Consider the following 20555-nt stretch of genomic DNA (forward strand, 5'->3'; position numbering starts at 1 on the left):
AATATTCTTGCCTGGAGAATTCCATGGACAGAGGAGCCCGGTGGGCTACATACAGTCCATGGGGTTGCAGAGTCGGACATGACTGAGTGACTAACACTGTCAAAAAGGTCACATTCACACATGCTCCAGGACGTTCAAGCTTCCAAACATTTTTTTCTCAACTGGATAATGGAGATTTTTGTTAAAAGCACCTGCTGAGTCAGAGAGGAAAGGGATTAGTCACAAATGCCTGACCATGAGGCATTTGGTGGGGGGTAATCAGTTGTGGGGGAGCAATCCAGGGGCTGAGGTTCTTATAAGAGGGAAACTGGACATAGAGACACACACAGAGAGAGCACCATGTGAAGACGGGGGCAGAGATCAGAGTGATATGTCTCCAAGCCAAGGAAAACAAAGGATTCCTGGCCCGAAGCATGGGACAGACTCTCCTTCAGGGCCTCCCAAAGGAACCAACCTTGCCAGCACCTTGACTTTGAACTTCTAATACTGTGAGATAATACATTTCTGTTGTTTTTTAAGTGACCTAGTTCGTGGGAATTTGTTATGGCAGCCCTAGGAAACGAACACATCTTTCTTCCCTACTCTTTGAGGCTGTGAATGGCTGTTATGATCTGATTTAACTGGGAGATGTTGGCATTAACTGATGAAAAGTTGGTCTATTGACTCCCTGGGTTTGAGCTCTGGCCCTGCTAGCTTACGAGCTGTGTGACCTCCAGCAAGTTGCTGAGCCTCTCTGTACCTCCGTGTGCTCATCTTCAAAATGTGCCCAGCTTACAAGGGTAGATGTAAATGAAGCAATGTAGGAAAGGCACTCAGACCAACACCCAACACAGTCTTGACACTCAGTACATGCCCTAATGTCATTATCAATTCGAGGGGTTAGAACCTGGGCTTTCCAGCCCATTCCCTGTGCCTGGTTTCCTGCAGTAGACGGGGTAGGACTAGCATGTGCAGTTCCTAGGGGTGTGAGGCTTGGAGAGATGAAGGTATTTAACCTTAAGCACCAAGCATAGTTCCTGGCACAGAAGGGTCACCTCCCCACCCCCACCCATCAGTGCAGCCCCGCCCACCTTTCAGATAAGGCAGCTGGGCTTATCCTAAGGTGGTGGAGGTGCGGAGGTGAAAGGGAGCAGAATGCAACCCAGCCCCACCCTAGGACCCCTCCTGCAGCTACACTCCCTCCTCTCTTCACAGGCTAAGGGCCCCAGGGCAGAACCTTCACCCGTTTAGACCTCAGTCTTCCCCTCTGTGCAGCAGAAGCAGGGAGGTCTGCTCAGCGTTCTCCAAGGCTCCTCTCAGTCTGAGCCCTGACACTCCTTAACCCAGGCCTCCTCCAGGGGTACCCACAGCCTCTCCTCCTCGTACCAATCCCAGGAGCACTCGCTAACTCCACTCCTGCCGCAAGATGGTCACTCAACTCTCCTTTTAATACTCTCCTCTCTCTGCGCCGAGAGTGGCCTTATTGTTGTTCAGTCACCAAGACACAACTTGCCAGCATGCCAGGCTTCCCTGTCCTTCACTATCCTCCAGAGTTTGCTCAAACTTATGCACATTGAGGCGGTGATCCCATCCAACCATCTCATCCTCTGCCCCCTCCTGCCCTCTATCTTTCCCAGCATCAGGATCTTTTCCAGTGAGTTGACTCTTCACCTCAGGTGGCCACAGTATTGGAGCTTCCAATGAATAGTCAGGGTTAATTTCCCTTAGGATTGATTGATTTGATCTCCTTGCAGTCCAAGGGACTCTCAAGAGTCTTCTCCGATATCCCAGTTCGAAAGCATCAATTCTTTGGCACTCGGCCTTCTTTATGGTCCATCTCTCATAGCTGTACATGACTACTGAAAAAACCATAGCTTTGACTTTGACTATATAGACGTTTGTTGGCAAAGTGAATGCTCTGCTTTTTAATACGCTGTCTAGGTTCATCATAGAGTCATCCAAACTTTTTGGCTTGTTTTTTCATCTGACACATAAGAAGGTTAGGAATGTACCCCAATGCTGGTCACCTTGTTAGGGGAAACACACCAACTGAAACCAACCACCCTGGTCTGCCACGGGTGGAGTTCCTCACGTTGGATGCCGGGGGCCAGCGTGAGGAACTCTGCCCGTGGCACTGGTCAGGCACCATAGTAACCATGTGCGTGAGTTATTTTACAACAGGAGGTCCTGGTAAGGAAGATAGGACTAACATGCCACCACTAACCAGAAGCACTTGGGAAAGGTCAAAAGGAGATGTCACCTCCCAGAATCCTCCTCGCTGGCACACGTCTCGGCTGAGCAGTGCCTGCACCACCAGAAAGGACCCTGAATCAAGAGTGACTGGCCAGAGATGACGAACTGGCCTAGAAACAAACCCCATCGCCATCAAACCCGAGACTGCAAGCCTCGTGGCAGAGCAGTTCTGGGTTCCCTTACCCTCCTGCTCTCCTCTCGGGCGCCCCTTCCCAATAAAGTCCCTTGCTTTGTCAACATGTGTTGTCTCCTCGGACAATTCATTTCCGAGGGTTAGACAAGAGCCCACTCTTGGGCCCTGGAAGGGATCCCCTTTCCTGCAACTACCTCATAGGTATGTCATGCAGGTAAAATAAAGGAAAAAGTGAACAGTTGCAGAGGTTGTGAGTGGCTAGGAAGGCTGTTAGATAGCCTGGGGCTTAGAGGGAGTAAACCCCAGAGTTGGGGGGTGGGGTGGCACGAGGGGCGACATTGTGCCCCAGAGCTAACACTGTGGTTTCAAACTCAGCAGCTACCAAGACAGGCAGGTCACAGAAAAGACTAAGGTGGGCCAGGGGAGGTCTGTGGAGCTGAAAGCAACCAGCTGATGTCTGGGGGAATGCAGGTCTGGGATAGCCAGAACTTTTTTTTTTTTAATTGCACCCACCACACAACATGCTGGATCGTAGTTCCCCAAGCAGGGATCCAACCCGTGCCCCCTACAGTGGAAACACAGATCCTTAACCTCTGGACCACCAGGGAAGTCTGAAGAAGTTCTAATTTTTAAAGAGATATTAGAAATCCAAATTTCTACATGAAATCTTCAGTTTTTTAAACACTGGTAATGAAACAAAATATTTTGGGAACAATGTGAGGGTGGGGCCCATTCAACAGCCCCCAGGACTCCCTTCTCCCCACTGCACCTTCCAGAAAACTGAGGTCCAGGGGACCACGTGAACGCTTCCAGGGGGTTTCCCCACACAGGGACACATCTGGGCAGCTCAGGACACTCAGAACTTGGCCTGGCCCGGCCCGGCCTCAACCCCCGCTCTGGCCCTTCTCCCTATGGTGAAAGGGACTTTATGGGGACAAAAAGCCACCCATTGTGTCACAGGAGACAAAGGCGCAGGGGACAGAGGCGCCAGGCGGAGGGGTGCCACAACTCCACACCCCCCCCCCCCTTGCAGAGGGATAGGCTCCTTGGAATTCCCACTGTGTGCTCTGCAGGCCACGCCGGGGCAGGTTCATAACCCAGCCTGGGGCCAACCGACCGGGTCTGGGCTGGTATCTAACTCTGCCAAACCTCCCTTTTGTCACCTGAAAAGCAGGCACGTGAGTTACCACATCGAGTCACTGAACAAACTCTCCCCCAAGGGCCCGCTCTGTGCCAGGCGCTGTTATAGGCTTCAGGGAGTGTGGGGTGGGGGGAGAGAGCCAGGCAGCCAAGGTCCCCACCCACAAGCATGCAGCTCCCAGCCTGGGTTGCCAAGGAGGAGGGGGAGGAGGGGAACACTGACTCAGGGCCTGGGTCACCTCCAGGGCTTTCCAAACAGAGCCTTTATCACAGTGCTTCTTATTCCTGAGTCCTGAGTTACAGAATTAAAGATGAAAGAGACCGCTACACCCCTACCCTCACGGCCCTGCCACCCCCAGACCCCCCTAACCGGGACCTCCAGCCCCTGCGTGCAGACTGAACGTCAAGGAGCCTACTGCCACCGTCTTCCTCTGGGGTCTCTCTCGGGGTTCTAGAAAAACCTTTCCAACCTGAACCTCAAGCAGCACTCTGGGGCCAGAGCCTAAGCAGGTCCCCTCCACAGACAGCCCCAGGCGTGTGGAGGCAGGTGGGGGCCCCCTGAGGTATCGCCAAGGCCTTCCCTGGCTCCCAGAGGCAGCAGCAACACAGCCCCTCAGTGAGGTTCCAGAAATTTACATCCTACCTGCCTGCCTTCCCACCCTCGTCCCCTCCCTCCACTGGGGTCTCCTGGTCTCCCCAGAAGGCCAATCTGTGCCTTCTCCCCAGCGCAAAGACTCTAATAGCCACACAGAGCTATCCCAGGAAGGCCTTAGGCCCCCTGAAAGCCCAGGTCAAGTGCAACTCAACTCCAACCCCTCCCCCCACGCTGCCCCAGTGCCTCACTCCCAGGAAGCCCAGCTCTTTACATAAAGCACATGGCCCATTTCACAGATGGGGAAACCAAGCCACTTGGAAAAGATGAACTTCACCCAAGGTTATGCACAGTTAATGGTGGGGCCAGTTCTGTGACTCAGCAGATAGAGAGATGCCCAGTGGGGAACAGAATTCCAAATCCCAGAAGGTAGGGACTCTCCCTGGAGACTAATTGGGAGTGCCCTGGAGGTGGGAGCAGAGAAGGGGCAGGGGCGGTCCTTGAACCCTGAGGGGATGACAGAAGCAATGTTTTCAGCACCCTAGGCTGGTCCCTGCCATTGGCCCTCCAGAGAGAGCTGGCTGCTGGGATCACAGGCACTTCATTAGCCCCATGAGACCTGGCCTCTCTGCCTGCTGGGAATAGGGTTGGGGTGAAACCATTTACCAGAATAGGACTTGAACCCATGTGCTGGAACTCAAACCCAGCCAAAACCCAGTTTGGGAAGCAGAAGGGAAGGTTCGTCTTCCGTAATTCTGGATACCCGACCTAAGGGCCCCAGGGACAAGGGAGGCTCCTTGTTTTAGTCTACGTGGGCTGAAATCCCTACAGAGCCATCTTGGTGTAGAACTGCTGTAGCTGGTTCCTTAGCCTTCCTATGTATCTTCTGGTTGATGAAGCATTTTTTGAACCAGCACCAGGGTACATAAATGTGTATAAATGACAAAAGACTCAAAAGGCATGGTCAAACATCTGATTACAGTGTACGATAAAGTTGGATAACCAAAATCACAAATGATCACATTTAATACAACATACCAAATAACCCTAGTTAAATATTTCTCTTCGAGATAACACAGGAGCCCTCTAAAACATCCCAAAGTTAGTTTCTGTTAGATAAGATCTTAAGTCACTAGGAGACAATACTTTTTCCCTACCTAAAAGTTTTTTTCCCTAAAGATCTCAAAAGCAAATACAAATCACTTATAGGCAAAGAAACTCATCTCAATCTGTTTGTCAAAAGAAGCATTTCAAGACTACTTTGGAGGGAGAAATCAAATCCATTCCTAACAAAATCCATTTACCCAACTAAATTTAATTCAGTCTTAGAAAATCCTGATCATGTGTAACTCTTTGCCTATATTAATCACACCAAAAAGCTTAAACCATTTTCAAATTTTCAATCTTTCACTTTTCAATCACCAGATATCAGTTTTGTCCTGAGTATTTTTCAGGTAACATGAGACTGGAATTAAATTCTCACCGGACTATTTTGTATTTTTGAGTATTTATATGAGCATTTAATTTCCTTTAAGTCAATTAAGTAGAGCTCTTTTGTGAATTAACTTTTGGCAATATTATACATCTAGAACACACATATAGACACATATGAACACACAAACACAGAAACCTCCTAGTTTCTATTTCAGAATTTTAGTCATGATCTTGAGAACCCAAACCATTTTACCAAAATAATTCCTAAATCTGGGAGAGGTTCATTATCATTTTGTATATATTGAGGTAATCTGAAAGGTGGGAGTATCTTTTTAATCAAATTCTTTGTTACTCTTTCTGTCCATGTGGGAAAGTTCTCTAGCCATTTAGTGAATGTGTCTGCTGCTGCTGCTGCTGCTGCTAAGTCGCTTCAGTCCTGTCCGACTCTGTGCGACCCCATAGATGGCAGCCCACCAGGCTCCGCCGTCCCTGGGATTCTCCAGGCAAGAACTCTGGAGTGGGTTGCCATTTCCTTCTCCAATGTATCAAAGTGAAAAGTGAAAGTGAAGTCGCTCAGTCGTGTCTGACTCTTAGCGACCCCATGGACTGCAGCCCACCAGGCTCCTCTGTCCATGGGACTTTCCAGGCAAGAGTACTGGAGTGGGGTGCCATTGCCTTCTCCAAGTGAATGTGTCTACCTTTACCAACAAATATTTGTTTCCTCTGGACTTGGGTATCTGAGTAAAATCTATGTACCCGTTCTCCTTGGTGTTGAATGGGTCTAAATAATGGAGGAGGGGTGGCATTTTTCTAGGGTTATTTTGTAAACATGTGTCACATGATCTGGTAATCTGGGCCACCACCATTTTCATTCCTTTACCCACAAGCAATCTTTGTAGTAAATTCCAAAGAGCTTCACATCTTACTTCCCTGGTGGCTCAGACAGTAAAGCGTCTGCCTGCAATGCGGGAGACCCAGGTTCAGTCCCTAGGTCGGGAAGATCCCCTGGAGAAGGAAATGGCAACCCACTCCAGTCCTCTTGCCTGGAAAATTCCATGGACTGAGGAGCCTGGTAGGCTATAGTCCATGGGGTCCCGAAGAGTCGGACAGGACTGAGCGACTTCACTTTCACTTCACTTTCACATCCATAGTGGGTAGTTTCATATAAAACCTTGATTATTTTCCATTGCTGAGTTTGTGGAATCACAGTATTTTCATCTAACATACACCATCCCCTTTGACTTATTAACCCTCTATTTTTAGCCCAATTTTTCCCCTTGTTATAACAAGGTTGTGGCATTTCCTCTATCAAGCCTAGGACTTTCAAAACTGCCTGTGTTTTATTTGTTGGTATGTAAGCTAAGGTTTCCAATCCTTTGGGTTAAGACTGAGAAGGTTGCACCCGTGTCTATAAGAAATTCTACCAAGCCACATCAATGATCACCCGAGGCTTGACATTAGTTATGTAGATGGTATCTTTAGGCAGAGCCATTTTTGGCCTTGGGTCCCATCGGTCTTCTGATTGCAAAACCATCAATGGTTGAGGGGCCTCTGCTGTCTGGTGTCTGGGGCATTCCCTCTGCCAATGCCTGGCTACTTGCAAAGGACACATCAACCACAGTGCTTCCTCCAGTGCCCCTTTTGTCCACAGAGGCTACACTGGCCTTGTATGTGTACCCATGGGCCTCGTGGTCCACCAGGACCAGATTGGCCAAGCAAGGACAGCCTCCTAGTTGGTGGTCTTTGAGCAGACAAAGCCATTGCAATCATTTGGGTCTCTTGCATACTTCTCTGGGTGCATTCAGTCTTTTTAACCATATCCCCATTATTGAAAACCAAATAAGCCAATTGGAACAAATCATTCATTGGAGTCTGAGGACCAGCAGTTGCTTTCTGAATTTTATGCCTGATGTCTGGGGCAGACTGGGCTATGAAACGCATAGCCAAAAGGGCCCGTCCCTCAGAGGAGGAGGGATATACTCCTTAAAGCTTAGGTATCCCTCCTAAAAGCTTCCACTAATCTCCTTTAGAAGACTGCATGTTTTTCATCCTATCCCAGTTGGACCTTTTTCATAATTAACAGGTTTTACTGTAAGTTTCTTCATAATCTCTATTAAACAGTTAATCATATGGTCCCATCTACCTATTATCAATAGAATCAGCTGGTGATGGCATTGCAGATTTGCCTCGGGGACAGCATCATTCCCCACCCAGTGCACTGCATGGCCCTGTTGGCTTGGGCTGCCAATTGGTCTGTATGGGCTCCGGCTGACAGTATTATATCCTGCTTTTCCTTGGTGGTGCAGCAAAGGGATAGCAAAATCTGTTAAGTGCCCCCAGGTGAGATCAAAAGATCTTACTAATAGGGTAAATTCTTTTGTAAAGAGTTCAGGATCCTCAGAAAAACTTTCCAGCTTGTCCTCTGCCACACTTAGATCAGACATTGAGAAAGGTACATAGACACATATTGTTCCTCAATTTCCATCAGAAACTTCTCTCAGAGGCAACACTGTAAGGGCATTGGTTGGTAACTTATATCATTGACAGTGCTAGCTGAAAAGGTCCGTTTTCATTCCAATCCCAAAGAAAGGCAATGCCAAAGAATGCTCAAACTACCGCACAATGGCACTCATCTCACATACTAGCAAAGTAATGCTCAAAATTCTCCAAGCGAGATTTCAACAGTACGTGAACTGAGAACTTCCAGATGTTAAAGCTGTATTTAGAAAAGGCAGAGGAACCAGAGATCAAATTGCCAGCATCTGCTGGATCATAGAAAAAGCAAGTGAGTTCCAGAAAAACATCTACTTCTGCTTTATTGACTATGCCAAAGCCTTTGACTGTGTGGATCACAATAAACTGTGAAAAATTCTTCAAGAGATGGACTACCAGACTACCTTACCTGCCTCCTGAGAAATCTGTATGCAGGTCAAGAAACAACATTTAGAACCAGACATGGCACAGAGGACTGGTTCCAAATTGGGAAAGGAGTACGTCAAGGCTGTATATTGTCACCCTGCTTATACAACTTAAATGCAGAGTCCATTATGCAAAATGCTGGAATGGATGAAGCACAAGCTGGAATCAAGATTGCCAGGAGAAATATCAATAACCTCAGATATGCATATGACACCACCCTTATGGCAGAAAGTGAAGAGGAACTGAGGAGCCTGTTGATGAAAGTGAAAGAGGAGAGTGAAAAATCTGACCTGAAACTCAACATTCAAAAAAACAAAGATCATGGCATCTGGTCCCATCACTTCATGTCAAAGATGGGGAAACAATGGAAACAGTGAGAGACTATTTTATTGGGCTCCAAAATCACTGCAGATGGTGACTGCGGCCATGAAACTAAAAGACTCTTGCTCCTTGGAAGAAAAGCTATGACAAACAAACGAAAAAAATCTATGACAATCATGTTAAAAAGCAGAGACATTACTTTGCCAACAAAGGTCTACTCAAAGCTATGATTTTTCCAGTAGTCATGTATGGATGTGAGAAATAGACCATAAAGAAGGCTGAGCACCAAAGAATTGTTGCTTTTGAACTGTGGTGGTAGAGTAGACTCTTGAGAATTCCTTGGGCTGCAAGGAGATCCAACCAGTCTATCCTAAAGGAGATCAGTCCTGAATATTCATTGGAAGGACTGATGCTGAAGGTGAAACTCCAATACTTTGGCCACCTGATGTGAAGAACTGACTCACTGGAAAAGACCCTGATGCTGGGAAAGATTGAAGGCAGGAGAAGAAGTGTTAGATAGAGGATGAGATGGTTGGATGGCATCACTGACTCAATGGACCTGAGTTTGAGTAGGCTCCAGGAGTTGGTGATGGACATGGAAGCCTGGCGTACTGCAGTCCATGGGGTTGCAAAGAGTCAGACATGATTGAGCGACTGAACTGAACTTGGGTAACTCAGCTGTACAAAGAAGTTCCTGAATACGGGTGGGGCCTCTTTTTATCCCTAGCTGTGATTCCCCTGAGGTAATGGTTCCTCCCAGTAGGCAAGTAGTAGCTCTGGCTCCTCCTTGCAGAGGATTTAACCTTTGGATGGCTCCATAGGGTAGATCAGTTAAAATGTCTTCTGTCTCCTTACTAGAATTATCCCTTTGAACTACATGCACCTAAAATTCCTTTTGGGTCTCACTATATAAATACAAGGCCATGAAAATTTGAACATATGGCCATGAAAATTTGAACATATTTCCTTCTACAATATAAATCTAACTGCACTATAGTATCATAACTCCAAAATCCATTTAATGGCCACTTTTCTTAGCTTCTGGCTCAGACAGTAAACTGTCTGCCTACAATGTGGGAGACCTGGGTTCAATCCCTGCATCGGGAAGATCTCCTGAAGAAGGAAATGGCAATCCACTTCAGTATTATTGCCTGGAAAATCCCATGGATGGAGGAGCCTTTTAGGCTACAGTCCATGGAGTCGCAAAATGTCAGACACAGCTGAGCGACTTCACTTTCCCTTTTTTCACTTTTCTTGGCTTCCTAGCTCATGTCGTGGCCAAATATGATTACATACCATAACAAGATTCCTTGTTTTTAATCCCAGTAGTCTGAATCTTTCCCAATCTTGGAGGATAAGACCCAGGGGGATATTGGTTGGGACTGATGCCGCCTGACCCATTTCAGACCCAAATTGAGATAATGTCTCTAATTCCCATCTTATCCAAAATTTTACCATTAAGTTAAAATCCACTACACAATTTGGTCAAGATTTACACTTAGAATTTTAGATCCCATCCCTTCCAAGATAGTCTCCCAAATGGTTGTAGTGCCCAAAAGTTGTTGCAAAGAAATGGCACAAAGATGTCCTCAATGGTGTTGAGGATGAGCTGGAGTTGGTCTAGTTATAAGTTGGGAATAAAGGGTCAGAACTTGTAAGGGTTATAGGGAGGAAGTGAAGTGAAGTCGCTCAGTTGTATCTGACTCTTTGTGACCCCATGGACTGTAGCCTACTACACCCCTCCGTCCATGGGATTTTCCAGGCAAGAGTACTGGAGTGGGTTGCCATTTCCTTCTCCAGGGATCGAATGCAAGTCTCCTGCAGTGGCTGGCAGATTCTTCACCACTGCACCACCTGGTTAGATGATATCCCTGGGGTAAAGTGGGGAGAGGTTGGGGTATACACAGGAAATAGAACAGAGTGGGCATGGGGGCAGTCAACTCTATCCAGAGGGGACAGAGAGTGCTCATGGTGCTCTTTCCCATTCTATTTTATTCTGGACTGTTGTAAATATATTATTTATTAAAGAAATTAAGAAAAGAAAGGATTAAAAAAGAAAGACACACGTAGTTCTCTGTGCAATGATACAGGACATCCCTAGGTATATTGCCAGGAGGGAAAGACTGGAAAGGCACAGGTGCGGGGGGGCTACCTGTGTTTTGTGTAAATAACCCACTGACTCACCCTGGAATGTCACACTCATAATGCCTCCGGCGAGGGCCAGGGATAAGGGTGTGGGCAGTGACCCAACCAGGATGAGAGATTATATATTCATTGATAACCCTTGGTATTCATTAATAGCCCTTTGGACTGCTGAAGTGTTTTTGCTATATATCTGTATATATTTTTAAAAGAATAAAAGCATTAAAAAAAAAAAGAGCCCATCAACATTTACACAGTGCTATATATAAAATGGATAACCAACAAGAATCTACTGCATAGTACTATTATGCTATATCAATGTTATGTGGCAGCCTGGATGGGAGGGGACTTTGGGGGAGAATGGAATGTATATGTACGGCTGAGTCCCTTTGCTGTTCACCTGAAACTATCACAACATTGTTAATTGGCTACACCCCAAACAGAATTAAAAGTTTTAAAAAATCAAAGAATAAAAAAATAAAGTGAAATGAAAGTCATTCAGTTGTGTTTAACGCTTTGCGGATCCATGGACTATACAGTCCATAGAATTCTCTAGGCCAGAATACTGGAGTGGGTAGCCTTTCCCTTCTCCAGGGGATCTTCCCAACCTAGGGATCAATGTGTCCATATATTGGTTATATAATTACAAATTGACTCCAAACATTCGAGAATCCCCCAGCCACAAGTGGGGTGTGTAGGCAGAGCTAACAGTACAGGCACGGCTGTGCTCCCTACAGCAGAGCATGGAGGAAGGTGGGGAGCAGGCAGCAGCAGGAACGCTGCCCTAGGGAGATGGATCCCACAAAACTCAAGGCTAAGGAAAACTCTGTGAGTCCCCAACACTGCGATCCCAACATGGCCAACCTCTGCTCGCACCTCTCAGACCTCAACAGCATTGTCTCAGCAGGCTAAAGAGCTGACTTTCAGATCCTGTCCTGCCTCCAACCTGGAGAGGAGCTGCCATGCCTTGTGGGGCTGGAGAGATATCCAGGATTACCAAGAGGAAGGACTTTCTCACCATCCCAGGCGCACAAGGGTGCAGCAGGCACCCTTTAGAGAGACTGAGCTCCCTGTCCCTGGGAGCATACAAGCTCTTGCTGAGGAGACACCTGGGGACCTTTGGGAGCAAGCGTAAGAGTCCTGGATTTCTATGACCCTGTGAATCCTAATAATTTCCCTTCATTCTCACACACACTGTGCTAAGCCCTCTGCAGGCATCAGCTTCCACCTCCCCCACAATCTCACCATCACCATTTCACAGACACGGAAACTGGGGTATTGGGGAACTTGTCCAAGATCACAGAGCCAGGATTTGAAACCCAGCTTCTCTGCTTCCACCAGTCCTCTCACGACCGCCCATGGATCACTGTGATCAAGTGGCAAGTGAAGCTTCCAATCTGTTTGTTCCCCTGTTAACTGGGAATTGTGTGTGTGTTCAGTCACTCAGTCATCATGTCCCATTCTTCGTGACCCTGTGAACTGTAGCCCACCAGGCCCTTCTGTTCATGGGATTCTCTGGGCAAGAATATTGGAGAGGATTGCCATTTCCTCCTCCAGGGGACCTTGCCGACCCAGGGATCGAACCCACATCTCCTGCATCTCTGCATTGCAGGTGGATTCTTTACTGCTGAGCTGCTGGGGAAGCCCCAAGGATAGGAGAGACGCTTCTAAACACAAATGGCTCTACTGTCACAGACCATTCATAGGGCTTCTCTGTCCTAAGCCTTCTGACTGCTGGGTCTTTATATGAGAAACTCCAAGGTTCATGTGCTCTGTACTTCCTTCTTACTACCCCTTTCACATAATAAACCTTCAGAGCCCATTCTATCAGGAAGCCTTCCCTGTGGCCCTGGCCTCTGATGAGTTTCCCATGCTGAATTTCCTCTTCTTCCCCTCCAAGGCACCCCATTTCCCACCAAACAAAACAAAACAAAACAAAATCCCAAAAACAAAACAAAAGGAAGCACAGCTAGAGCCAGGCTTTGGATTCTCAGATCTGAGTGCAAATCACAGTTTGGCCGCTCTACCCCATGTGTCCTTGCACAAGTTCCTCAGCCTCGCTAAGTCTGTTCCCTCATCAGTAAACCCACGTGGGGCTTCCCAGGTGGCATCAGTGATAAAGAACCTGACTGCCAATGCGGGAGACATAAAAGACATGGGTTCGACTGCTGGGTCGGGAAGATCATAGGAGGAAATCGTAACCCACTCCAGGACTCTTGCCTGGAGAATCCCATAGACAGAGGAGCCTGGTGGGCTACAGTTCATAGGGTTGCAAAAAGTTAAACACAGCTGAAGCAATTTAGCATACATGCATGCAAACCCAGGAGATCACCTTTCTCCCCCGGGCTGGAGGAAGATTAAAAAAAATAATAAGAAGAAGAAATGTGCGCTTCACTTTACACTTACTCTACATAAGTCTCTGGGATCAGCCAAGTTAACCACAGCTTCCACAAAGTTCCTCCACCAACTAGCCACACAAAGATCTGCAGCATCAAAGGTTCCCGGTTTTTAAGACCAAGAGTTATCTCTAGACCAGGCATGCCTGCTTCCTTTTTTATTTTATTTTTCTTTCTCTTTAGATGCTATCTGTAGAAATTCCTGCTTCCCTTTTTGCCTAGGCTGCTAGGAAACTCAACAAAGAATCAACAGCCTTAAATTTGCGACAGAGTCTAGATTCTTCTCAGCTCTCTTTAAGTCAGCCCCTACCCCATCTCCACACACACACATACACACACACACACACATACTACCAACTTAAAAAAAAATATTACTTTAACTCTTCTGTCATATGTGACTTAATATATCCCATTTCATATTATTTCTGGAGCTAGATGGAGTGGGGGAAGTGACAATCAGTGAACACTGAGGCTGGTTCTTCAGGACACATTTAATACTAAACAAAGAACACATCTCCTTCTCAAGAAGCTGGGGCCTTCCCACCCAGCCCCTCTTCTTCCTCCCACATCTGGAACCCTTCACCAGGTCTTGGGAAACACGGATGTCTGATACCTTCCCATGTACTGCCTCCTCCAGGCAGCCCACCTAATCCCTCCATAGGAAGCTCATCCTTTGAGCACCTCCCTCAGAGACCAAGAGCTCCAGAGAGCAGGCACTGGACCTAGGGTCTTTGCTCCCACAACAGCACCACACCCAGTGTCCAGCTGGGGATGAGCCCAGCTGAGTGTGATAACAAAGTGCAGATCAGAAAAGTCAGGCCACTGGGGGCTTCGATCCCAGCTCTAACACTCTATGCGCTCTTGGGCCAAGAACTGACCTCTGGGCCTCAGTTTCCTCACCTGTAAAGTGGAGGAATATACAAGAATATGAAGCTCTTAGCAAAGAGACTGAAGCCTAGTTGGCATCTGAGTGGTGGGAGCCACACTGGCTGCCCAGCAGACACGGTGCCTATTGAGTGGAGCCCCTTTTGTCTCAGACCCCATGCAACTGTCCATTGCCGGAGAAACAGTTCAGGAAGCAGCTTCTCCCACAAGCCAATTGGTGAAGTCACGAAAAAGTGCAGGTCTTCAGCACTCCAATGGGAGACTCTCATCCTCCCACCCTGGGCTCCAAAAACACTGCAGGGAGGGCAAAGGAAGGCCATCCCACTCACAGCCAGTCCCTGGAGTCTAAGTGCCAAGCTCCCCTACAGCTCTCTGGGCAGTCCTACATTCCATCGACATCTCTGTCTACATCTGTGTGTGATGGGACCCAGATGCTCAGGACTGGGCTGCTAAGCCCACAGGGACCCCCAAATCAAGGGACACAAGCCTCCTCCAGCGGAAGCTACTTCAGTTCTTACAGACACAGCAGGACCCTCCTCTAGTTCCCCTTATTCCAAGTCTCATTGTTCAAATGCAAAAGGGGCTGATGCTCAGGTCCTGTCTACCAAGAGTGAACCGTGGGGGACCCACCCCATGGCCTCCTCATCCTCAGCCCAGCTTAGAGGCCCCTGAGGTTCCAAACCCCCTAAGTATGCAAACAGAAAACCGTCATCACTTATCTCCCTCGGCTTCTGGCCACCCAGAAACAAGTGCTTCAACTCCGGTGTAGGGGAGCAAAATTTACCATCCCCAAACTCACCTTTCTGGCATATCAATTTTAAGCTGGTTATTTGCTAAGAAAAGCAGGCAAGGGAATAGCTGAGAACCAAGGCTCTTTACCCTTTCGTAAGAAATGCTTACATTTGTAAGGATGTCTCCCTCACAGTACCAGGGAGAGGAGGTTGACCAAATCTCTAGAAACACATCCATGGAAAAAGCAATGACTTAAACTTGCACCACAACCTTACCCTTGTTTCTTGTGCTTTTCCCAGTCACATCCTGTAACTGACCTCACATCCTCAACATCCTCTTTTTCTTTAGCTGAAGATGGGATTTAAGGGGAGGGCTTTGGCCATTTTTTGAGTTCCTCAGTTTTTCTGGGTCTCTCCCATGTGTACATAGCATTAAACCTTGTTTGATTTTTCTCATGTTCATCTCTTTCATGTCAATTTAACTCTTAGACCAGCCAGAAGAACTCAATGGGTAGAGGAAAACTTCTTCCTCCCCTCCACCGGCTAAATCAACCTGCTGGCTACTCTCCCTACATGTGTATGTGTGTTCAATCACTCAGTCATGTCCAACTATTTGCAACCCTATGGACTGTAGCCCATAGAGCTCCTCTGTCTATGGGATCTCCTGGGCAAGAATCCTGAAGTGGGTTGCCGTTCCCTTCTCCAGGAGATCTTCCTGACCCAGGGGTTGAACCTGGATCTCCAGCGTTGCAGGCAGATTCTTTACCATCTGAGTCACCAGGGAAGCCTGCTCCCCACTTCTCTTCCACTTCCCCAGCCCCAAGCCTTGGCCTGCATGATCACCTGCCCTTTTAGCACCCTTTCCCTATTTCTGCCTCAGATATCAGTGAAGTGAAGTGAAAGTCACTCAGTCGTGTCCAATTCTTTGGGAACCCATGGACTATACAGGCCAGAATACTGGAGCCAATAGCCTTTCCCTTCTCCAAGGGATCTTTCCAACCCAGGGATCAAACCCAGCATGTTCTTTACCAGCTAAGCTGCAAGGAAAGCCCAAAGGGCAATGTCAAAAGCCTTCCTGACCTCGGAACTGATTCTCTCTCCTCTGTGCTTCCACACCCTTGGGTTGGGGACTTCCTTCGTGCTTGGCAACTGCTCCCTTCACAAGCAGGCAGAAGCCTAGCACTCAGCATCGCTCCAGATAGGCCCTTCCTACCAGCAGATTTAAATTTGGGGGAACCTCTGCCCCTCCCTCTCCCTTCCCAGAGAATCTGCCAGACAACTCAGAGGAGTTTAAAATGCAGATTTCTGGGCTGTAGTGACTGAGATTCCAATTCCACATTTTTTCCTGGGGTGGGGACGAACACCTACAAGCTCCTCCAAGAGAGCCTGAGGGTGAGGTTGGGGACAAGGCTCACAGGAGGAGATCTGAGGAATTCTGAAAGAGATAGCAATAAGGAGTTCATGATCTCAGCCACAGTCAGCTCCCTGTCTTGTGGTCTTGTTTTTGCTGACAGTATAGAGCTTCTCCATCTTCAGGAAAACCACTAGACCATTCAGGTATGACCTAAATCAAATCCCTTACGATTATACAGTGGAAGTGACAAATAGATTCAAGGGATTAGATCTGATAGAGTTCCTGAAGAACTATGGATGAAGGTTCGTGACATTGTACAGGAGGCAGTGATCAAGACCATCTCCAAGAAAAAGAAATGCAAAAAGGCAAAATGGTTGTCTGACGAGGGCTTCCAAATAGCCGAGAAAAGAAAAGAAGCTAAAGGCAAAGGAGAAAAGGAAAGCTATACCCAACTGAATGCAGAGTTCCAAAGAATAGCAAGGACAGATAAGAAAGCCTTCCTTGGTGATCAATGAAAACAAATAGAGGAAAAGAACAGAATGGGAAAGACTAGAGATCTCAACAAGAAAATTAGAGCTACCAAGGGAAATTTTCATGCAAAGATGGGTACAATAAAAGACAGAAATGGTATGGATCTAACAGAAGCAGAAGATATTAAGAAGAGGTGGCAAGAATACATAGAAGAACTATACAAAAAAGATCTTCATGACCCAGATAACCATGTTGGTGTGATCACTCACCTAGAGCTAAACATCCTGGAGTCCAAAGTTAAGTGGGACTTAGAAAGCATCACTACAAAAAAGAAAACTAGTGGAGGTAATAGAATTCCAGCTGAGCAATTTCAAATCCTAGAAAATGATGTTAAAGTGCTGCACTCAATATGCCAGCAAATTTGGAAAACTCAGCAGTGGCCATAGTACTGGAAAAGGTCAGTTTGCACTCCAATCCCAAAGAAAGGCAGTGCCAAAGAATGTCCAAACTACAGATCAATCGCACTCATCTCACACACTTGCACAGTAACACTGAAAATTCTCCAAGCAAGGTTTCAACAGTATGTGAACCAAGAACTTTCAGATATTCAAGCTGGATTTAGAAAAGGCAGAGGAACCAGAGATCAAATTGCCAACATCCGCTGGATCATAGAAAATGCAAAATAATTTCAGAAAAATATCTACTTCTGCTTTACTGACAACACCAAAGCCTTTGTCTATGTGGATCACAACAAACTGGAAAATTCTTCAAGAGATGGGAATACCAGACTACCTGGCCTGCCTCTTGAGAAATCCATATCCAGGTCAAGAAATAACAGTTAGAACCGGAATGGGACAGCAGACTGGTTCCAAACTGGGAAAGGATTATGTCAAGGCTGTATATTGTCATCCTCCTCATTTAACGTCTATGCAGAGTACATCATGCTAAATGCTGGTCTAGAGGAAGCACAAGCTGGAATCAAGCTTGCCTGGAGAAATATCAAGAACCTCAGATATGCAGATGACACCACCCTTATGGCAGAAAGCAAAGAAGAACTACAGAATCTCTTGGTGAAGGTGAAAGAGGAGAGTGAAAAATTTGGCTTAAAACTCAACATTCACATTAAAAAAAAAAAAACATTCAGAAAACAAAGATCATGGCATCTGGTCCCATCACTTCATGGCAAATAGATGGGGAAACAGTGGAAACAATGACAGACTTTATTTTGGGGGGCTCCAAAATCACTGCAGATGGTGACTGCAGCCATGAAACTAAAAGACTCTTGCTCCTTGGAAGAAAAGCTATGATCAACCTAGACAGCATATTAAAAAGCAGAGACTATTTGCTGACAAAGGTCCATCTAGTCAACAGTATGGTTTTTCCTGTAGTCGTGTATGGTTGTGAGAGTTGGACCATAAAGAAAGCTGAGCGCCCAAGAATTGATGCTTTTAAATTGTGGTGTTGGAGAAGACTCTTGAAAGTCCCTTGGACTGCTAGGAGATCCTAAAGGAAATCAGTCCTGAATATTCATTGGAAAGACTGATGCTGAAGCTGAAACTCCAATACTTTGATGAAAACAACTGATTCATTTGAAAAGACCCTGATGCTGGGAAAGATTGAGGGCAGGAGAAGGGGATGACAGAGGATGAGATGGTTGGATGCCATCCAACCGACTAGATGGACATGAGTTTGAGCAGGCTCAGGGAGTTGATTACGGACAGGGAAGCCTGGGTGCTTCAGTCCATGGGGTCTCAAAGAGTCGGACACGACAGAGAGACTGAACTGAACTGAAAGAGATAGCACTGGTGCAGGAGAAAGTGTGATCCCCTGGGTAAAGAGGGAAGCTTGATCTGGGCCCCTGCCTTCTGTGCTGACCCCTGGCTTTGTTGCTAGGATCCAGCAGTGGGACAGCAGGAGGTGCCCTAACGGAAGATGGATCTTGACCCGCGTCCAGCTTCCCGCTAGTCCCCTGAAAACGCAACAAACCCCTCCCACAGGGCAGCCACCCAGCTCCCAGACTGGAACCACAGGGTACTGCGGGGCGGAGCAGGGGTGGGCGGGAAGCTAACACCTCCAACCCTGAAACTGCTGCAGAAAGGGATGTGGCCATCGATCCGCCTGGGCAGGGGTATACCAAAGGTATTAGATACAGGATTCCTGCCTCTGCCTTCCCACCAAGCCCTCCCCCAACGCTGGGCGTGGTATCTTGGCCCCCAGGGGCCAAACCGGCCGGAAAGCTGCAGGTTACCCAGTGGAAGCTAGATGAGTCGGGCTCCCTCGCAGGGGCCGTAGGGCCCGCTGAAGTGTCTGTGTTGCCTCCGTATGTGCCCGCTTGTTTAGACGAGGAGTGTTTTGGGGCGCCAGCCACCGGGGGCAGCTCGGAGCTCGGCAGAGGATCAGCTGAGATCGGACTTTGCCTCAGGCTGTGTGCTGGAGAGCTGAGGGCATATTCCTGGCAAAGGGCGAGCCAGAGTCCGGGGGAAACAGTCGCGCGCAGTGATTGTGGCGTTTGTGAGCGCTTCTGTGGATGACCTCTTGGTGACCAGAGGGGACGGAACGATGGGGCGCTAGTGATAGGCACTCTGACATTGGTACATCTTGCGTGTGCTCTAAGAGACGGCAACTAGGGCGTCTCGCGGTGAGAGGGTACCAAGGAGATCTCCGGAGCGTCCGTCCTACAAGCACCCCCAGAGGAAGGCAAGGCGCCCTGGGGCGCGTGTGAGCCTAGGTTGGGGGTGTGCGGGGAGCAAAGATAAAGGGTAGCTCCGGATCCCCGATCCCTCCAGGCCCGGCCGGGACCCCTCTACACCACCACCCTAACCCGGTCCCGGGGCCCAGGCCCCGAGAGCGCGCTCACCAACTGCAGGAGCATGAGCGCACCGAGGCTGGAGCGCACGAACCCCAAGTCGGGGCTCAGCGTCGACACCACGGCGCCGCCTCCCTGAGCCGGGCTGCTGGTTCTCGTGTTCACTTTGGACGGGAACTCTGCCATGGCGCCGCTCGCCTCCCGAGGTTGCTGCGGCCGTCGTCGCCGCCCCTCCCGCGGCGGGTGCCGGCTTCTGCGCGGCTCCTCCCCGGGGGGCTCCCGCTGGCGCTGCGGCTCCCGGAGCTACGCGCGGCGTCTGGGCGGGGAGCCGCGAGCCGCCAGGTGCTACAGGAGTCCCGGCCCGGCCCTCGTCACGGGACCCGCCCCTTTAACCCTTCGCTCACCGCCGGCGGGTCCAGCTCCGACCCGCACACGAAGTTGCCAATTCTTTACAGACGCGCAAAGTGAGGCCGCGGTCAATGAGATGGCTCCACCAGAACCAGCCTAGACAGCCGCACCTGTCTCTCCCCGGAAAGCCGCCTGCTGGCAATTTCCCCCACATTCGGGGCGGCTTTGAGCGCTCCGCGCCCTCCTCGCCGTTGGCTTCTGAGCCTTAGGATAAACTGGCGGCTGCTTGCAAAGCTACCCACATCCTTCCTGGATGTCTCTCCAGCGCTGTGTGCTGTTGGGCGAGCCCCTGCACCTCTCTGAAGTCTCCCCGTAAAGCGGGATCGTCTGAAAGTGAAGTCGCTCAGTCGTGTCCGACTCTTCGTGATCCCATGGACTGCAGCCTGCCATGATTCTCCAGGCAAGAATACTGGAGTGGGTTGCCATTTCCTTCTCCAGGGGGATCTTCCTGACCCAGGGATCGAACCCAGGTTCCCCACATTGCAGACAGATGCTTTAACCTCTGAGCCACCAGGGAAGCCCCAAAGGGTCCCAGATGTCCGAGCATCCATGAGGGGAGGGTCTGGATGAAATGTGGGAGTGCGTGGAAGG

The 20555-nt window shown here is 48.5% G+C and overlaps 1 protein-coding gene across 2 annotated transcripts in view; it reads right to left on the reverse strand.

Moving 5' to 3' along the window:
- Positions 1–19946, reverse strand: part of PLLP (plasmolipin) — a 28827-nt gene extending 8881 nt beyond the window's left edge. Inside the window, exon 1 of one of the 2 annotated variants that reach the window (XM_069549912.1) lies at positions 19608–19946. In XM_069549912.1, coding sequence (XP_069406013.1) covers positions 19608–19742 — 135 coding nt within the window. In that variant the 5' untranslated portion in view covers positions 19743–19946. Of the gene's footprint in view, positions 1–15094; positions 15223–19607 lie in introns of those variants that run through there. The other variant, XM_069549913.1, reaches the window with a different exon arrangement.
- Positions 19947–20555: the final 609 nt, after the last annotated feature.

The sequence above is a fragment of the Ovis canadensis genome, chromosome 14 (assembly GCF_042477335.2).
Source record: "Ovis canadensis isolate MfBH-ARS-UI-01 breed Bighorn chromosome 14, ARS-UI_OviCan_v2, whole genome shotgun sequence".
In the NCBI taxonomy this organism is placed as follows: Eukaryota; Metazoa; Chordata; class Mammalia; order Artiodactyla; family Bovidae; genus Ovis; species Ovis canadensis.